The sequence below is a fragment of the Ursus maritimus genome, unplaced genomic scaffold (assembly GCF_017311325.1).
Source record: "Ursus maritimus isolate PB19 unplaced genomic scaffold, ASM1731132v1 scaffold_26, whole genome shotgun sequence".
In the NCBI taxonomy this organism is placed as follows: domain Eukaryota; kingdom Metazoa; phylum Chordata; class Mammalia; order Carnivora; family Ursidae; genus Ursus; species Ursus maritimus.
The window spans coordinates 29,149,396-29,166,200 of record NW_024425119.1 but is presented as its reverse complement, the minus strand read 5'-3'; the positions used below and the strand labels follow the sequence as shown (position 1 = coordinate 29,166,200).

Below are 16,805 nucleotides of genomic sequence, written 5' to 3'. Positions count from 1 at the left end.
AAAAAAAAAAACAAAAAACAAAAAGTTTAAAAAAATAAAAATCAGTTTAAATAAATTTGTATTTTAGTTACTAATTATTTTCAATTGTAATGAAAGACAATGCAACTGTCTGAGCTCTCTTGTTCTGCAGAGGAGTAATGGAAGGATTCTGAGTTCAGTGTCTATTTGCCACCCCCACCCCCGCAACCGCCCCAGGACCTCTGTCCCTTCAGAAAGATGCCGTTTAGATACCTGGGGGGCACCGTACATATACAGCACAAGAGGGTCCTGTTTGGGGATCACACACCAAGCTTTCTGCCAAGGTTTTGACTTCTCCATATACTGAAGAAAGCTGCACACTATGCTGTTTCCAGATACTTCTGCTGATTCAATCTAGAAAAATATAATGGAAAAAGAGTGAGAGAGAGAGAACACAAAATGAACCAGGTAGAGAAGTAACTCACCTTAAGGGAATATTCATAAAGTACAATATATTCATATAAAATGTCTCTTGGGAATGTCCAGAAAGGGTTCATCGGCAATGATTATTTAAATACTCATTTACATCTTTCATGAGCCAGGGAAAATATTTAACTGAATTTTAACTCTTTGTAGTACAAGGCCTCAAATTTAAATAAAGTTAAACATTTACTGAGTGCTTGCTAGGCAGGTGCTTTTCTTATCCCACTATGTGTATTATTTTATTTTATCCTCATACCGACACTAAGAAGATACCACTTTCATTATCTATGAGGTTCAGAGATGAAGTACCTCTCCCCAGATCACACATTTAGGAACCAGCATGCTAGGCATTTGGGTCTGGATCCAGAGCTTTTAACCACAATCTATACCAGCTTCAACTGCAATAGCAAAAAGGCAAATACTGACCAGCAATCTTTGTCCTGGAACCTGAGATAATTTAAAAGTTTTTAAAACTGCAACAAGTCTTTGTAGATTTTACAGTTTTCTGCTTTGTCTCCTGATAGAGACATCTATCTATCTATCTATCTATCTATCTATCTATCTATCTATCTATCTCTGGTCAAAAAGGGAACAAAACCATTTGACTAAATGATAGATATTATTATACACATTATGGGAAGCAAGTGGTTTGCTTCTATTTTCGATTACTCTAATCCTTAGGGTAGAGCTACTCAATGCCATCCACTGAACAGTACTGGTTCAGACTGCTTTGCTACCCATTCAAGATAAAGCACAGAAAGTAAGAGTAAGCACCTGGAAATTTTTAGAGCAACTGGACTTTGTGATGACATGCAACCAACATGATTATGTATTTTACAAAAATATTGAGCTGTGGTGGTTTGGAAATAAAACTGGCCCTTCATCAGAGACGGTTTAAGAAGCACTGGTTGGCAAGCTAGGGCCCACCAGCCCACCACCTGTTTTTGTATGGTCTATGAGCTATTAGAATAGTTTTTATAGATGAACATTTAAAATCAATTTGGTGTCAGCAAACACTAACTCTGGACTCCAATTAAACAAATTGCTATCTCCCCTACCCACACAGAATTCCAGTCTTATTACCATATTATAAAAAGTTATACTAAGTTATTACTGAATTTTGTCAAAACATTGTGAGAACATTTTCTTTCTTGGTATAGAAGTGATAGTCTCAGTTTTTCCTCTTTGCCTGCAAAGATTAAAATAGTTTCTCTCTGACCCTTTACAGGAAAAGTTTGTTGACCGTTGGTCTAGAGCACACAACAAACTCGTTGGCATGCAGCCAGTTTCAAATATATATGTGTGCATGTGTGTGTGTGTGTGTGTGCACATATGTACTATCTCCTATTGCTGGACCTCACATTATATATTTACTTGATTAAAAGTGTTACCCTGGTAATTTGTCCCCCAAGTATAGGTTTTTTAAGAAAACTACCTAGAGCTTTTTTTTTATTTCATAGATACAGACTGAAATTCATCCCTTAACACAAGTTATTTGACTCATTATAGTATGCCAGTTTCATCAGTTGCTGCGTTTAAGTCTTGAGGCTGTGTTCCTGGGAGCCAATGAAATGTGTCTCCACCTTCCCTGCCAGAGAAAGTGCATTTTGATCTGCCTACAAGCAACATCTATACCCCAGAAGAATTCAGTTATACTTTGAGCTTCTCAGCCTACACTAAACTTCAATGGATGCTGAAGTTTAGGGTTCTTTTTCAGTGAACAGAAATGACCTTGGTATGCTTACACTGTATAGATGCTCAATAAATGCTTATTTATTAATAAACCACGAAAATTCTTAATAAACCAAGTATGTCTCTGGCTTTAGATACACAGAATCCTGATCATGAGCCTATTCTTCACAGACTTTCCAGGTTATGTCGAACTTTCTGCCACAAAGGCCTTATTACATAATTTATTCCTTATGTTAATGTCTTTGAGTGTAAAACTCATTTCAGATACAAGCTGCATTATAGTTCCCAGGCTTGGGAGGTTCTGACTTTAGTCTAAAAACATGAGTCCAATTCATTTGCAAGACATTTCAATGATATTTCAATGCAGTTACCAGATTACTGTCACTGGCTATCAAATGATGATTTTAATGCAAGAAGTTGGTAGACATTTTCAGGTAATAAATACTTCAACATGAATTTTAATAATTTCAGGCAGTGGTTTTTGAAGCCAATATGATAAAACTGACAGAAAAGCTTTCGTATTAAAAAATATAAGTCGGGCATTAGAACAAACAAGTAATACTCTAATATTTGACTATAGTCACCTTCACAAAACCAGCGTATTTCACTCTCAAATGCATGTTGATTAAAATACAGCACTTGTCCCTCTTCTTTCTACACAACTGAATATGATCCCCAAATCTAGCAGGATAGGACATGAATCTTGTTTGTTCTTCAAATTGTTAAATAGTAAGAGAAGTAACAAGATATGCTGTTTGTATTCTTCAGGGTTAAAAGACAACTCTATATTCCTTGCATAAAAATTTAAAAGTTATCAAACATTTAGTATTCCATACCTCTAAAATTCCTTTTCTTTTTTTTTCTTCACTGTCTGTGAATCCACTTATTATTTGATAACAGTCTTTACAAACTTTGTTTAATTTTCCACCATCGTACTCAAGTTGAGCTTTGTAATCAGAACACTTCCAACAAACCACCTTAAATTTAAAAAAAGTGAATAATCATAAAGATTTGAGCAATAATCAGAGCAATAATAAATAAGAAGGAGTTAAATATTCAACACAAATTTAAACTAGACTAAGAATACCCTAGGAACATTAGGATACCTGTATCCTAATGGAGTATATACCATGGTATTATAATTCTGTTGAGTATGGGTTCTCCTTGTTCACCCTTGTCTTGCTCACTCTTAAAGGCAGGAGATTTCAAAGGCTTGGTCCAGACGTTTACCCTTCATGCTTCTGGATGTTTCATCAATATACTCCCAAATGAACTAATGATCTTGATTTTCCCTGCCCTCAGATCTCTCCTGACTCACCCCACCCCTCCCAACCTGTTCCCTTCTAGTGCTCCCTATTACAGAAAATAGCACAGCCATCTAACCAGTCAAGGCAAGTCAGAAACCTAGGAGTCATCATCTTCAAAACCTCCCTCTACATCACCCCACAGAGTCACCACATTACAAAGTCCTGATGATTTTATCTCCTAGATATTTTTCAATCTGTCTATTTTTCTACATCTTCCTTCCAAGTCCAAGCTATCAATGTTGTAATTTGGACTATTATAGTCTCATGACTGGTCCTTGTAGCATGCTTACTGGAATTCTTACTGGAGCCTTCTCTAGCCTCTATTTTTACATCCCTCCAAGCTATTTTCCAAACAGCACCAGATGCTGTTTTATACATGCTAATCTGATAGGTTTCTCCTCTATTTAAAATCCTTACAGTTTACCCTTTGCTCTTGGATAAAGAACAGATTCTTCCCCATGGCCTACAACATGCTATACAATCTGCCCCTCTTCCTCTTTGTGTCCCCTATGACACTGGCTTCTTAGAGCCCCTGAGGTGCTATACTCCGTTCCTCTCTCATTTCTGCTTCAGTGAATTAACTCTTGTTCATCCTTCAGATGTTGACTCAAATCTCACTTCCTCAAGGAAGACTCCTCCAACTTCCAGAATAGAGCACTGTCTCTTGTCACCTATGCTACTGAAGTTCCCTTACATTTCTTGATGCACTGATGAGTTTTTAATCATATACTCATGTGATTATTCAGAGTTTATGTTTGTAACCCTCACTAGGCTATAAGCTCTGTGAGAAATTGTCCTTATTTATTTTGCTCATAAGGCACCCAATGAACATTTACAAAATGCCAGTAAATGAATGAGTACAATGCAAATGCATGCTATTTCTTAGCAGTTTGTTTTCTGATTATTATAGGATAACTGTTAGGGAAAAAACCTTCCAGTTTAAAAAATTATCTTCTTGGCCATAGCAACTTCTTACTAGATGTCTCCTGAGGCAAAGGAAACAAAAGCAAAAATAAACCATTGGGACTTCATCAAAATAAAAACCTTCTGCACAGTGAAGGAAACAAAAAAACTAAAGGCAACCGACTGAATGCGAGAAGATATTTGGAAATGACATATCTGTTAAAGGATTCGTATCCAAAATGTATAAAACTTCTAAAACTCAACACCCCAAAAAACGAATAATCCAATTAAAAAATGGGCAGAAGACATAAACAGACATTTCTCCAAAGAAGATATACAGATGGCCAACGGACACATGAAAAGGTGCTCAACGTCACTCATCATCAGGGAAACACAAATCAAAACCATGATGAGATACCACCTCACACCTGTCAGAATGGCTAAAATTAACAATATAAGAAACACCCGGTGTTGGGGAGCATGCAGAAAAAGGAGCACTATTGGTGGGAATGCAAACTGGTGCAGCCACTGTGGAAAACAGTATGGAGGTTCCTCAAAAAGTTAAAAATAGAAGTACCCTCTGACCCAGCAATTGCACTACTAGGTATTTACCCAAAGATAACAAAAATGCTAATTCAGATACATGCACCCAGTGTTTACAGCAGCATTATCTACAATAGCCAAACTATGGAAAGAGCCCAAACATCCACTGACTGATGGATGGATAAAGAAGATGTAGTGTGTACACACGTGTACACACACACACACACACACACACACACACACACACACGGAATATTACTCAGCCATCAAAAAGAATGAAATCTTGCCATTTGCAATGACATGGATGGAGCTAGAGAATATTATTCTAAGCAAAATAAGTCAGTTAGAGAAAAACAAATACCATTATTTCACTCATATGTGAAATTTAAGAAACAAAACAAATGAGCATAGGGGAAAAAAAAAGAGGGCCACAACAAGAAACAGACTCTTAACTATAAAGAAAAAACTGATTGTTACCAGTGGGGAGGTGGGGGAGGTACTAAATAGGTGATGGGGATCAAGGAGGGCACTTGCTGTAGTGAGTACTGGGTGTTATATGTAAGTGCTGAATCACTATATTGTGCACCTGAAACTAATATGACACTGTACATTAACTGGAATTTGAATAAAATCTGTACAAAATAAAATAAATAAATAAATAAAAAATTATCTACTTGCTTCTAGAAGCATGTTTTTCCCAATTTGTAGTAAAGCATTTATGAACACACAAATATTAGTAAAACTTTTAGTTTAGGTTCACAGCATATAAATTCATGATAAAGAACTACTCATTGTTTTCTCATAATTACAATGAAATTACTGTAGGATTTGGAATTAGACATGCCTGCATTTGTACATTCATATCAGCTACTATCTTATTTATTTTCAAATCATATTATAGTATTTTGGTAGTCCACGTTCAAACACAGTTTTGTTTGTTTACTGAAGGTGAGTCTATCAGTCAATACCTAAAATCGTTTCAAACAAACTCAATGACAGATCAAAAGTCTTACCCTCAGGGAGAAAAATAGTTGTTTGCAATCAAATTGAATTTGACCACAAAACTGCTTCACTGAGAGAAAACTCACGATAAAAATGGAAGAATAAATCTGCAATAAGAGAATAATCTAGAAGAACTATCAATAAGAATTGTTTTGCACGTTAGCATACTACTAATATATTAAAGCACAGCCTACCCTTCTCTGTTTACTTGTTGCTTTTTAGAAGAAAGTATATCACCTTCAACTTGGTTTATAAGGCCATCCAAAACCTGCTGTTCTCTCTCTCCTGCCTCATTTCGTGCTTTGTTCCTCCTCACCTTTTCTATATGAAACAACTCAAATCACTGAAAACTTGTCACCTGCCTTCTCTGGCTGGAGGTGTTGAATTTTGTGAGAGAACAATCCTTGCCAGTAAGTGGACTGTGTGTCCCTTTGCATATATAATCGTAAACCTCTAATGGGCACAGAGCAGTCCACACCTGCTCCTTGGGGAGGCTCACTCCCCTGCCCAGAGACAACTATTTCATACTGAGCCCTCTTTCTTGAATTTCCCCCATCTCTCCAACCCTTCCCCCTTTTCTTTCAGCTGATGACTCTTCCTCATACTTCAATGACAACATAGTTATCATCATACTGAAAATTTCCTACCATAAAATAAAAAACACACCCACATTTGCACCCATCATTTCCTTTTTCCTTTTTGTTATAATGGAGGGAAGTTTCCCTCTCCCATTAGAAGCCTTAAATTCCATCTCTTGTTTTCCCAAGGACATCAACTCGTTTGGTTATTATTTACCTCTAACTACTTCTTACGCCACAGTTCTGCATACTCATTGGGCTCCTGCCTCATGACCTCTGGCATCTCAAGAGCAGACCCAATTTTCTCCTATCTCAGGGCTTCTGACATACAGAGCCACCGAATGCCTTTCCCACCTCTCTTTAGGCATCAGCTTAAATATCGACCCTTCAGATAGGTCTTCATTTTTCTTTTCTTTCTTCTTAATTTTTTTTTAATAGGGGGAGAGGGAAGGGGGAGGGGCAGAGGGAGACCGACGGGGGGTTCCATCTCACAACCCCGAGATCATGACCTGACCCCAAATCAAGAGTCGGACGCTTAACTAACTGAGCCACCCAGGCGCCCCAGGTCTTCATTTTTCTAAGTAAAATTGATTTCAAGTCCTCCTCCATTAACATTATTCTCCATTCTAACTTCTTCATTGCCTCCTTATTGTTTTTATAGTAATTTGAAATGCTTATTTGTCTATTTACTTGACTTTTGTTATATTCTCCAGTAGAATGTAAGCTAGGTGAAGAAGGGTATCATTTCGTTTATCAAATTTTTTCCAGGACCCAGCACAGTGTTTTACACATAGCTGTCATCAAAATAAGTTTATCAATTAGGTGGTTTATTTACTGAATGATTTTTCCCCCTCCTTTTCAAACTTGATGATTATACTACACTTACCTAGTTACTAACAACCTTCATGATCATTAAGAAATCTCACTTACATGTCCACATGCTCGACAATGATGCCTTCTTCTTGTTAGTGCATTGAAAGACTCTTTGCATTTCATACACATTGTTACTTCATTATCTCGGATCCATCTTGGAGCTCTTTTCCCTAGTTCAGCAGTCTAAAATGGATTCAATTTTAATAGAAAATGCTGTCATTTCCATCTATTTATTTACTTATTTACTAATTTATTAAAAAGGACTTTGAAAACACTGCTCATATCATCCTATGAACCTCATGACCTAGGAAAAGAAATAGAAAGTTTAAAGAAGTTTAAGCAGCATAAAAAGGCACTCACTATTGTATTCATGTAAGAAAGAATGAGATTCTGTCTAAATAGCCAGTTCTGACATTGCAAAGAGAAAAGGCAAGATAAGAAAATGATTAGACAGATCTGCAACTGCAAAGAGAAAAGAACTTGAAGACTTTATTTCGACTTACAGAAACCTCTGAGTGCATGTCGTTATCCTTTGCAATTGCATTTCTGAAGGTCTCATGTCTCTGATGGAAAGCATCAATGGTCTGTTGAAGAGCCTAAAATATAAACGAGATTCAAAGCACACATTAAAATATCACATGCAGATTAATGAAAATGCTTTATCGAACAACATCTATGACGTAAGAATGATCTTAAAAATTAAATGACCTTGTTCTGATGACAAATATTATATGACAGATTTTATTCTATCTATTCTATGTGCACGTTTGAGTACACATACAAAGGTTACCAAAAAACAAAAATAAAAAACAGAAATATGGCTTACCTTGATCCATTCTTCTTTGTCTTGCTCAGAACTAAAACAAAACAAAATTCAAGTGAGTACAGAGAAAAGTAATGAGTTATACCTCATGAATAAAACTATGGTTTAATGCTGTTTCAACTTTCTGGAAAATTCAGGGATGTCTAGGGAGGAGTTACATAAAAATTAAACAGAATTGCTGGCAACTGAACAAATTAATTCTTTTTTTTCTTTTTTAAGAAAAGGGGGAGAGACAGAGGGAGAGAGAGAATTTTATTTATCCACACTGGGCGTGGAGCCTGACTTGGGGCTCAATCTCACGACCCTGAGATCATGACCTGAGTTGAAATCAAGAGTCAGATGCTTAACCAACTGAGCTACCCAGGCATCCCTGAACAAAAAAAATTCTTAAACAGAGTTTTATTTTTTTTAATTTTTAAAAAAAGATCTTATTCATTAGAGAGAGAGAGAGGGAGAAGCAGAATCCCTGAGCAGAAAGCCCAATTTGGGGTTCAATCCTAGGACCTGGAGATTACAACCTGAGAAGAAATGTATATGCTTAACCACCTGAGCCACCCAGGTGCCCCTTAAACAGAGTTTTTGGTACACATAACTTTTGACTGGGATAGTTACATTTAGCTTCCATTAATATATTGCCCTGATGTTAATTAAGTTTAACAACCATCACCTAGCTCAATATGTTAGGTAACTGCAGATTTAGCACTGTACCAGACACACAACTAGTCTTCCAATTCACCTTTACGAAAACACAGGAGGCTTTTGAAGGCTACTAGTCACAACGTATCTTAGAAAAGATTACGATTATCCTCTAGAATCTAAAATATCTTTGTAAGGCTTTAGGGAGCTATTTAACATTTCCTTTGATAAACAATTTTGCTAGAAAGCTTTAGGCAATACCGTACTTAAACTATTGGAGATAAAGCAAAGCAAACATTTTAGATGCTTGTAGGAAGGAAGTTTCACAGATTAATGGACTCATTCCAGTATTTAATAATTTTCTGTTGGGACAAAATTTCCTTGACTATAGTCAAGTCTTCTATTTTCCTACTGAGGCAAATTTTCTTTATTTCATCTCCCTTGTAGGTAGCTTATACAGCCGGCTGCTGTCACAGAGTCTATTAGGAAAGTCCCCATTAGTAGGTTCTGGACACAGCTAGATCTCCAAACTGGAGGATTTTGAAGAATGCCAAAAGAGTGGGCTCTCTTTGTTTGCATGTGTTTGGTAGGCTAGGGCTAAGCGTGAGCTCCAGCCTGAACCTCACATGCCTCGCTCCCACAGGCATCACATACGCGTGGTGCTGGCCGGAGCTGTGCTCCTATGACATCATCCATCTTTCCAGCAAATTTATTCTTGAGCATCATGATGTGCCAAGAATGCTGCTGGAATCCGTGCCTGTCAAATGGAAGATTCTGCTTATTGTCCACCTGGGGATCCTTGGACAAAGAGCCTGAGGGGGGGGGGTTCAATCTTGCCCCTCAAAAGAGACTTTCTACTGCAGGGCCCTGCCTGGTTAAAACCAGTTCCACTGCTCTGGAATCACAGCTATTTCCCGGTTGTTTCTAGCCTTTTCAATGCAAAGAAACTTGACAAGTCTTTAATGCTTTTTGTTTTACTGCCTCGTCTTGGCAGATTTTTTTACTCCTCTAATTTACTTATTACTATGTTTTTTAAAATTAATTTAGCAATATATAAAACCATTACATAAAAACCATACAAGACAAAATACTTAATATTCTTTTAAATATGAAAGAGGAAACAGAGTGTAAAAGGTCAGTCTTAAGGCTGAATCATTTAGCAAGAAAAGCAGAACGCTTTTTTTCCCAGGTGGGTTTGGAAGTGAATGATCTTTAAATATCTCCAAATATATACCCAACTTTGGGCTTATGTAATCACCGTAACACGCTGATGTTCTGAGACTTCCAATGTTTGCCCTTATTCTTGTAAGAATCATACACTAGATGAAAAGTAATCACTTAATTCAGCTTTTTTTTTTTTTAAAGTTTTTATTTATTTATTTGACAGAGAGAGACAGCCAGCGAGAGAGGGAACACAAGCAGGGGGAGTGGGAGAGGAAGAAGCAGGCTCACAGCGGAGGAGCCTGATGTGGGGCTCGATCCCATAACGCCGGGATCACGCACTGAGCCGAAGGCAGATGCCCAAAGACTGCGCCACCCAGGCGCCCCATAATTCAGCTTTTCAATTCACCATATAATCAGAAATATAACTGCAGCAATGAGATTAGGGAAATAAGAAATTTAAGGTAAAATGACTGTGTTTTCAATACCAACTGAAATGTATCCAATACTGCATATTGGAACTCTACGAAGTGATTACTGCTTATACGTAAGAAAATTCCTCATGCATCAGCCCTATCCTGAAGAGAAAATAGGCCAACCTGCTAATGCATGGCTGGAGTGTCCATTTAGGCAACCCCCAAAACCTTGATCACCTCTCTTTTGCTGCTTCAACACCTCTCTCGGGTTTTTAGATTTGGAAGTATGCTGGATTTCAGAGCAGCAATGTCTTCCTTCATCTGCAATGAAGACTTCTCTGATGGTCAGAACTATTGATGAGAACTCTCTGTTGCCAGAACCATTCACTCAGTGAGTCAAGTACTGAGTGAGGACTCAGGTCAGGAGCCTCCGAGCACAGCATAATACATTCTTCCCTCGGATTTGGTGGTTGGGGCCCAAAATCCCACCATAAGGTAGGAAAACTATGCCATTCAAAGCCAAGTCCTCTACACTTTTAACTTATACTCGAAATGCCACCTTCTAATCCTTAGAGCAGTCCCCAGGCAGCTCCCTAAGTAATGGCAGCTTCAGTATAGATTTTCTGTGGGAAATCAAAGGGCTACTTCTTCAAACTGTACCAGCCTGCCGTATCTCCCTTAACTGTAATTTCACCAATTCCCTGATTCCCTGGGCACAGATTCCTGCTAAAATGAATTATTCTCTTTTAAAAGTCTGAACTTCAAACTTTTATGCAGTCACTAAGTACAAATATCCAGGATGAATTCACCTGAGCAGCCAGAACCATATGCTATTGGTGCAAGAGAACAAAAAGGAACAGAAGTGCTGAGTCTCCAGATTCTAGGGTATCAGAACATCAGAGTCAGGGTTGGTACTTAACCCTCTGATCTGTGACCTTCTGAAGGTTCCCAAATTGCACCATGATATGCCTTTGTAGGATAAACGGAGGGCAGTCTTCTAAGGCAGATATTTCAAAACATGACAGCATTCTATCTTCCAGAGGTTCACCCCAGGGGTAGCCACTGCAGTGGTTCTCATGGTTTTTTCTTTCCAAACATGGTTATGTTAAGCAGATGGATGCCAGAACCCCAGCCCTTCTTTCCAACTCAACAAAGCTTGTATGAAGAACCATCCCTTCCAGAAGTCCTGGTTTCCAGAAGCCATTATAACCCCAATTGCCCCCTTCCTGTATCCCCCAACTTTGGCAGGAAAATCATTACCTTTTCTACTCTGCCTCCTCTGAAAATCCTCTCCATCAAAATGTCAATAAGTCACATGAATGCAGAGCCACTGAAGGACTGACAGTTAATGCTTCAACATTTAGCACGGGACAGTGAGCATCAATAAACATCGCGCACCAAAACGAAGGGTGGAGGGAGGAAGAACCCTTTCCTACGAGACTCAAAACTCTGGCTCAAACGCAACCACTTCATTCTCTGAGCACCTTGCAAATCTAAGAGTCAATTTAATTTACTGAATTCTTACTGTCTGAAAACCACTCTCCAGGCACTACGAAGGAATCAAAAGGGATAACATGATTCCTGCCTTTAAGAGATTCTGTTTCTTTACTTAGGTCTAATCAGATTCCCAGAGGTCTATAGTATTCACGTGGGAAAGATCCTCAGAATTATTCTGTGCTACGACTCATTCTGATGCTTTTGGAAAGCTGTGTGATAGGAAGGCTTCTCTCACCTGGCTTGCAGCTCCAGCGTTCTCTCCTTCCCAGATACCTGGAAAGTGTGTGGATATTCTTCATTGTGAGTCTCCACGATTTTCATTCCATCAATGCCAACCCTCGTTCGAACCGTGAATTTAGAGCCCACCAAGCTGAACCTTGGTACACAGTATAGCAACATGTTGTTGAACTGCAAGGACACAGCGCACACATCAGTAAGTAGGAAAACAGAGAGGAAAGAAGGAAGCAACCGGTATTACAAGCAGCCCTAGACAAAAATTCCAAGGAATTTCCAGGGAATATCATACCCTCTATGTGAGCAAGATTATTTAAATACTATATTGAGATTTTACGCTTGTATCAAAATTACCTTATTTTAACACTTACATTTCCCTTTAGTGGTTCATAATATTTTATAGACATTTAAGTAAACAATCATTTTGTACTATGAAAAAAAATTAGTTCAATTAAGTTCAGCAACAATTTATTAAGGACTTTCCATATACCAGGAATTGAAGTTCTCAACCATATAAGCTGAAGCCCTTAGGCAAGAAAATATCTAATTGTTGTGTCTTACAAAGCAAGTCTACAATAGCTAGTTAGAGGAAATGAGTATTATTTAATGATTATTTCTGCCAGTGTGTTTAATATTAAGTTAAAGAAAAAAACGCCAAGTTATTAGTTAAGAACATGTGGGGTTAGCACACTAAACCCTATGGAAAAAACTAATTTATTGATCTACATCTTAAGAATTTGTCATGTATGGATAGAAAAGTCATCTATTTTAATAAGTTTTTAAAGATCTTTACCAGATGTTCTTTTAAAATGAAGGACTTTATTTTGAAACTGAATCAAAGTATGTATAATGCCCCATTTCTGGTCAACAATGAACAATGCCTGCTAATCAGGACCAAACAATAAGCTTGGGGAGACATTTGATTCACTTTTGAACATCTTGAAACATGCAAAAGGAGGAAAGGCTAAATACTTAGGTTAATTTGTAGGCAGATTCCTAAAGAGGGCCCATACTTTTCTTCTTCTTTCCTATTTATTGTTTGACACTGCTTCTAGAGTTACATATAATTTTCAAAGACAAGAACAACTGGGGACTTAAACTCTGTGCACTATGTAACCTCTCATGTCTCGGGATTATTATCTATAAAAGTCACAGGTTGTTCAGAGGATTAAATGAAGAAAAATGTCCTGTTTTGCCAGGTTCCATTTGGCTCCACCGAGCCATCAAGACAAGAGATGGGGATGGATTTTTAAAACATTTCAACCGGTTTATGTGACACTGCCCATTGTACTCATTCTGAAAGCACATTTCTTATCAGTTGTTCTTTGTACGTTATTTTGTAAGTTCCTGTAACCAGCGTCATGAATTTCATTTCCACATTGGATAACGTAGAAATGAAAGGGTACTAAAAATACACTTTAGCAGACGCACCTCAGCACCACATTTCACATTTACATTTCTAGAAGAGAACCCTAATGACCTATCATCAACTGTCCATGGTGTTCTAAGTGTGGCACTCCCCAGCCTCATTATAGTACACAGGATTCAGGGATTTGAAAACACTCTGAAAGGCTCTCATCACCATTCCGCTTAAGGCAAGCGCTTGGGGCTGACTGTTCCTGTTAACATTTTTTCCCTATCTTGTGTGAAGGCCTTCTCAGAAGGGGATTTGGTCAAGGTTGTGAATGATGCAGCAGGAGCTGCAGAGAAGCCACCAACATACACAAGGCTCAACTTTCTCTCTTTTTTAAAGATTTATTTATTTACTTGACATCGAGAGAGAGAGAGAGAGAGAGAGAGAGCAAGCGAGCAGGGGCAGAGGCAGAGGGAGAGAGAATCCCAAGCAGGCTCCATGCCCAGCACGGAGCCTGACATCGGGCTCCATCTCACGACCTTGAGATCATGACCTGAGCCAAAATCAAGAATTGAACACTTAACCAACTGAGCCACCCAGGTGCCCCAAGGCTCAGCTTTTAAGACGGCAACCACTACGTCATGTTTCTGCAAACTGAGTGACAAATGTAATGTTACAGCATAAAATTTCTGAGTTATCTGATATGCGCACTCAAGTTCACTTTATAAAGTTCAGCAAAGTCTTGTTATTTTATAGAAACATAGTCCATAAATATGGAAGTTCTAGGCATTTGTTTTTTGTGGTGACACTCATACAAGATGACAGACTATCTTATAAATGATGTTTCCTTTCCATTTTATGCTTGCAGGATTACGCTTCCCCGATTACACAGGCTTCGTAAGTGGGACCTTACATTCTAAACTGTCAATAACTATTTATTAACCTTATCTAACTCATATCACAATCTAATGCTAGTCAATAAATACCCTTTTTCTTCTTCCTAGAGGTCAAAGCATAAGGACATAAAATATTGTTTACAAAGCAGTAGATGCCCTCTGTTCCTTCTGTGAACCTTGCTGCTGTGGCAAAAGCCACCATCACCTTCCCTGTGGGTTTCCGCCGGTACTCAAAGGGGAAGTCAGAGCAACTGGCACACCAAGTAGGTGGCTTTCCCTCTCAGTGCGGGACACTGCATTTTACCGATGGCCAGAAGTAGTTATGGACGTGTGATCTCTGGCTGGTGGGGCAAGCTCTCAAAGTGCTAAGCCAGAAGCCAGCCTCGATTTTATTAAAAGCACAGGGAGAGTCCCCCTTCCTGATCTCCAGTGGTCCTACTACTTATTTCAAGGGTCTTGAAATATTTGAGTGAAACAATTCAATGTCATGTTTCACCAGACACAGTTTCATTAAAGTTTGTTTTAAAGTTCGTAAAAGTACATGGCTGGAGAAAATTTCCAGTGCCTGCTCTGTATTCAAAGTTTAAATGAGTCAAATGGGAAAAAAACTGAAATCTGTCAAGCTATAACGAAATAAAGACCAGAACAACAAAGGGCCAAGAATGAAACCTCTTGGGTCATTCTACGGGATAATTTGGTGATTTTTTTTAACTTTCAGATGTCAGGTGTGTGATTTTTTAATTTAGTCAACAGAGTATCCTGTAGTAATAGAAAAAAGCATGGTGTGGAGGCAAGCAAATGAGCAAACATATGAAGCTCAGCTGAAAGCAGAAATCAGATTCTACATGCGATTTGGCTCTTTAGAGAAATGTAAGATCGCCAGAGTAGGATACAGAAAACTAGCCCTCATTTTCTTCCTAGAGACAGAGACAAATAAAAACGGCACTTCTGAAGTTTCTACGTACAAAAACCCAAGATGTTCTACAGGAAGAAAAGGGTGTTGTGAAGAGGAGAATGTGTGACAAGGACAGTGCGGGGGGTGGAGGTGAGTGGCGTGCAGGGATTACTAGAATGCACCTACAGAAATGCTTCTAAGACGGTCTTCACAAGACGAATGCGGCTTTCCGATAACTCCTGCTCTACGACTCCGTTCTCCTGGGAGGCGATGGCAAGAGAGGTTTGATAGCTTACAATCACTGGAACAAGATGGGTCCTTTCTTCAAAGTCCCTACAGCTGTATTCCCCAAAGGCTCTTTGCCATCTGTCCTCCAAAGAGCTGCTTAGTTTGGCTCTGCAACAAGGTATTCAACCTTAAACTATCTCCAGAATAATTCTCAAATGTGAAAATTAAACCCAGGCAATTGGTTAGACACAGAGCTAGAGCTTAACTGTTGAAACCGTAATATAATCCAGGAGGGGGGAAAGGAGCACTACCTAAGCACCTGAACGAAGGGTCAAGGCAAAGGTAGATGTTAACTCCCATGCATTCTGCCCCAAATAGTAGAGTAAGCCTGTCTTTTTCATCTGTATTTATGATGCTTTGACATCTTGGGGCTTTGCTGACAATGGAGGGACCTGTCCCTCTTAGGGTTACTCACTTCCTCGAAGTCGTAAATGACTCACCTGCATGCCTTTCATACAGAAAGCAGCCCATCCAGAGCCCACCCCCACTGCCTCCTTTCTTGAGCTCTTACTGGGCCAGTATTCCCCTGCTCTCACCCCCCAGGGCCAGGTATCAGACAACAGCCCCCAAAGGCCCCATAGCCTGATGGAATTATTTAAACTAGCAAATCCCAAGCCTGTTTATGCTGCCTTGCCCATTCCTTCTCACTGAACAGACAATAAAAGCTCTTGTTCACATTTTCTGCTTGCTCCATCTGCCCCTTATGGACCCGGCTGCTTTCTCAGGTAACCCCCGTGGTATGGCACGCCTCTCCTTTTGGGAATCTGTGGGTCTAATGATGTTTCTCATGGCAACTCTCTCCTGATCTGGTGGCCTTACCATACCCGAATAACAAAACCTGGATTTCAAAATAAATAGACCTCTGAACCCTGAGAGGACATCACAATCCTTGCTTTACATTTTTAGCTCTCTATAAACTCTGAGAGGTGAAGTACTTTCGTTGAGCTCAAATGAAGATTTTTAGAGCATCTATAAGTTTTTTAAAGTTCTTGAGATGTAATTCATATAATATAAAATTTACCCTTTTAAAATGTACACTTTGTGGTTTTTAATATAGTTGTAAATTGTGCAATCATCATTTCTATCTAAATCCAGAACATTTCATGACTCCAAATGGAAACCCTGTGTCCATTTCCTTTCCCCAGCAGCCCCAGGTGACCACTGCTTCCATTCCGCCCCTCTGCATCTGTCTAGTCTGGACATTGCATATAAATGACATCACACAGTATGGGCTTTTGTGAATGGCTCTTTCACTTGTCACAGTGC

General features: G+C 38.8%; 1 protein-coding gene and 1 long non-coding RNA gene across 5 annotated transcripts in view; one reads left to right on the top strand and one right to left on the bottom strand.

Moving 5' to 3' along the window:
• The window catches only part of LOC121105412, a 28,136-nt gene extending 25,330 nt beyond the window's left edge, over positions 1-2,806 (top strand). The window contains exon 3 of the long non-coding RNA XR_005837899.1: positions 1,902-2,806. This is a non-coding gene — a long non-coding RNA (uncharacterized LOC121105412). The remainder of the gene's footprint in view (positions 1-1,901) is intronic.
• The window catches only part of FGD4 (FYVE, RhoGEF and PH domain containing 4), a 199,591-nt gene that overhangs the window by 6,849 nt on the left and 175,937 nt on the right, over positions 1-16,805 (bottom strand). For all 4 annotated transcript variants that reach the window (XM_008683468.2, XM_040642321.1, XM_040642320.1 and 1 more), the window contains 6 exons: positions 12,108-12,280; positions 8,166-8,196; positions 7,843-7,935; positions 7,397-7,522; positions 2,970-3,110; positions 232-372 (listed from right to left, as the gene is read on the bottom strand). In XM_008683468.2, coding sequence (XP_008681690.1) covers positions 232-372; positions 2,970-3,110; positions 7,397-7,522; positions 7,843-7,935; positions 8,166-8,196; positions 12,108-12,280 — 705 coding nt within the window. The remainder of the gene's footprint in view (positions 1-231; positions 373-2,969; positions 3,111-7,396; positions 7,523-7,842; positions 7,936-8,165; positions 8,197-12,107; positions 12,281-16,805) is intronic.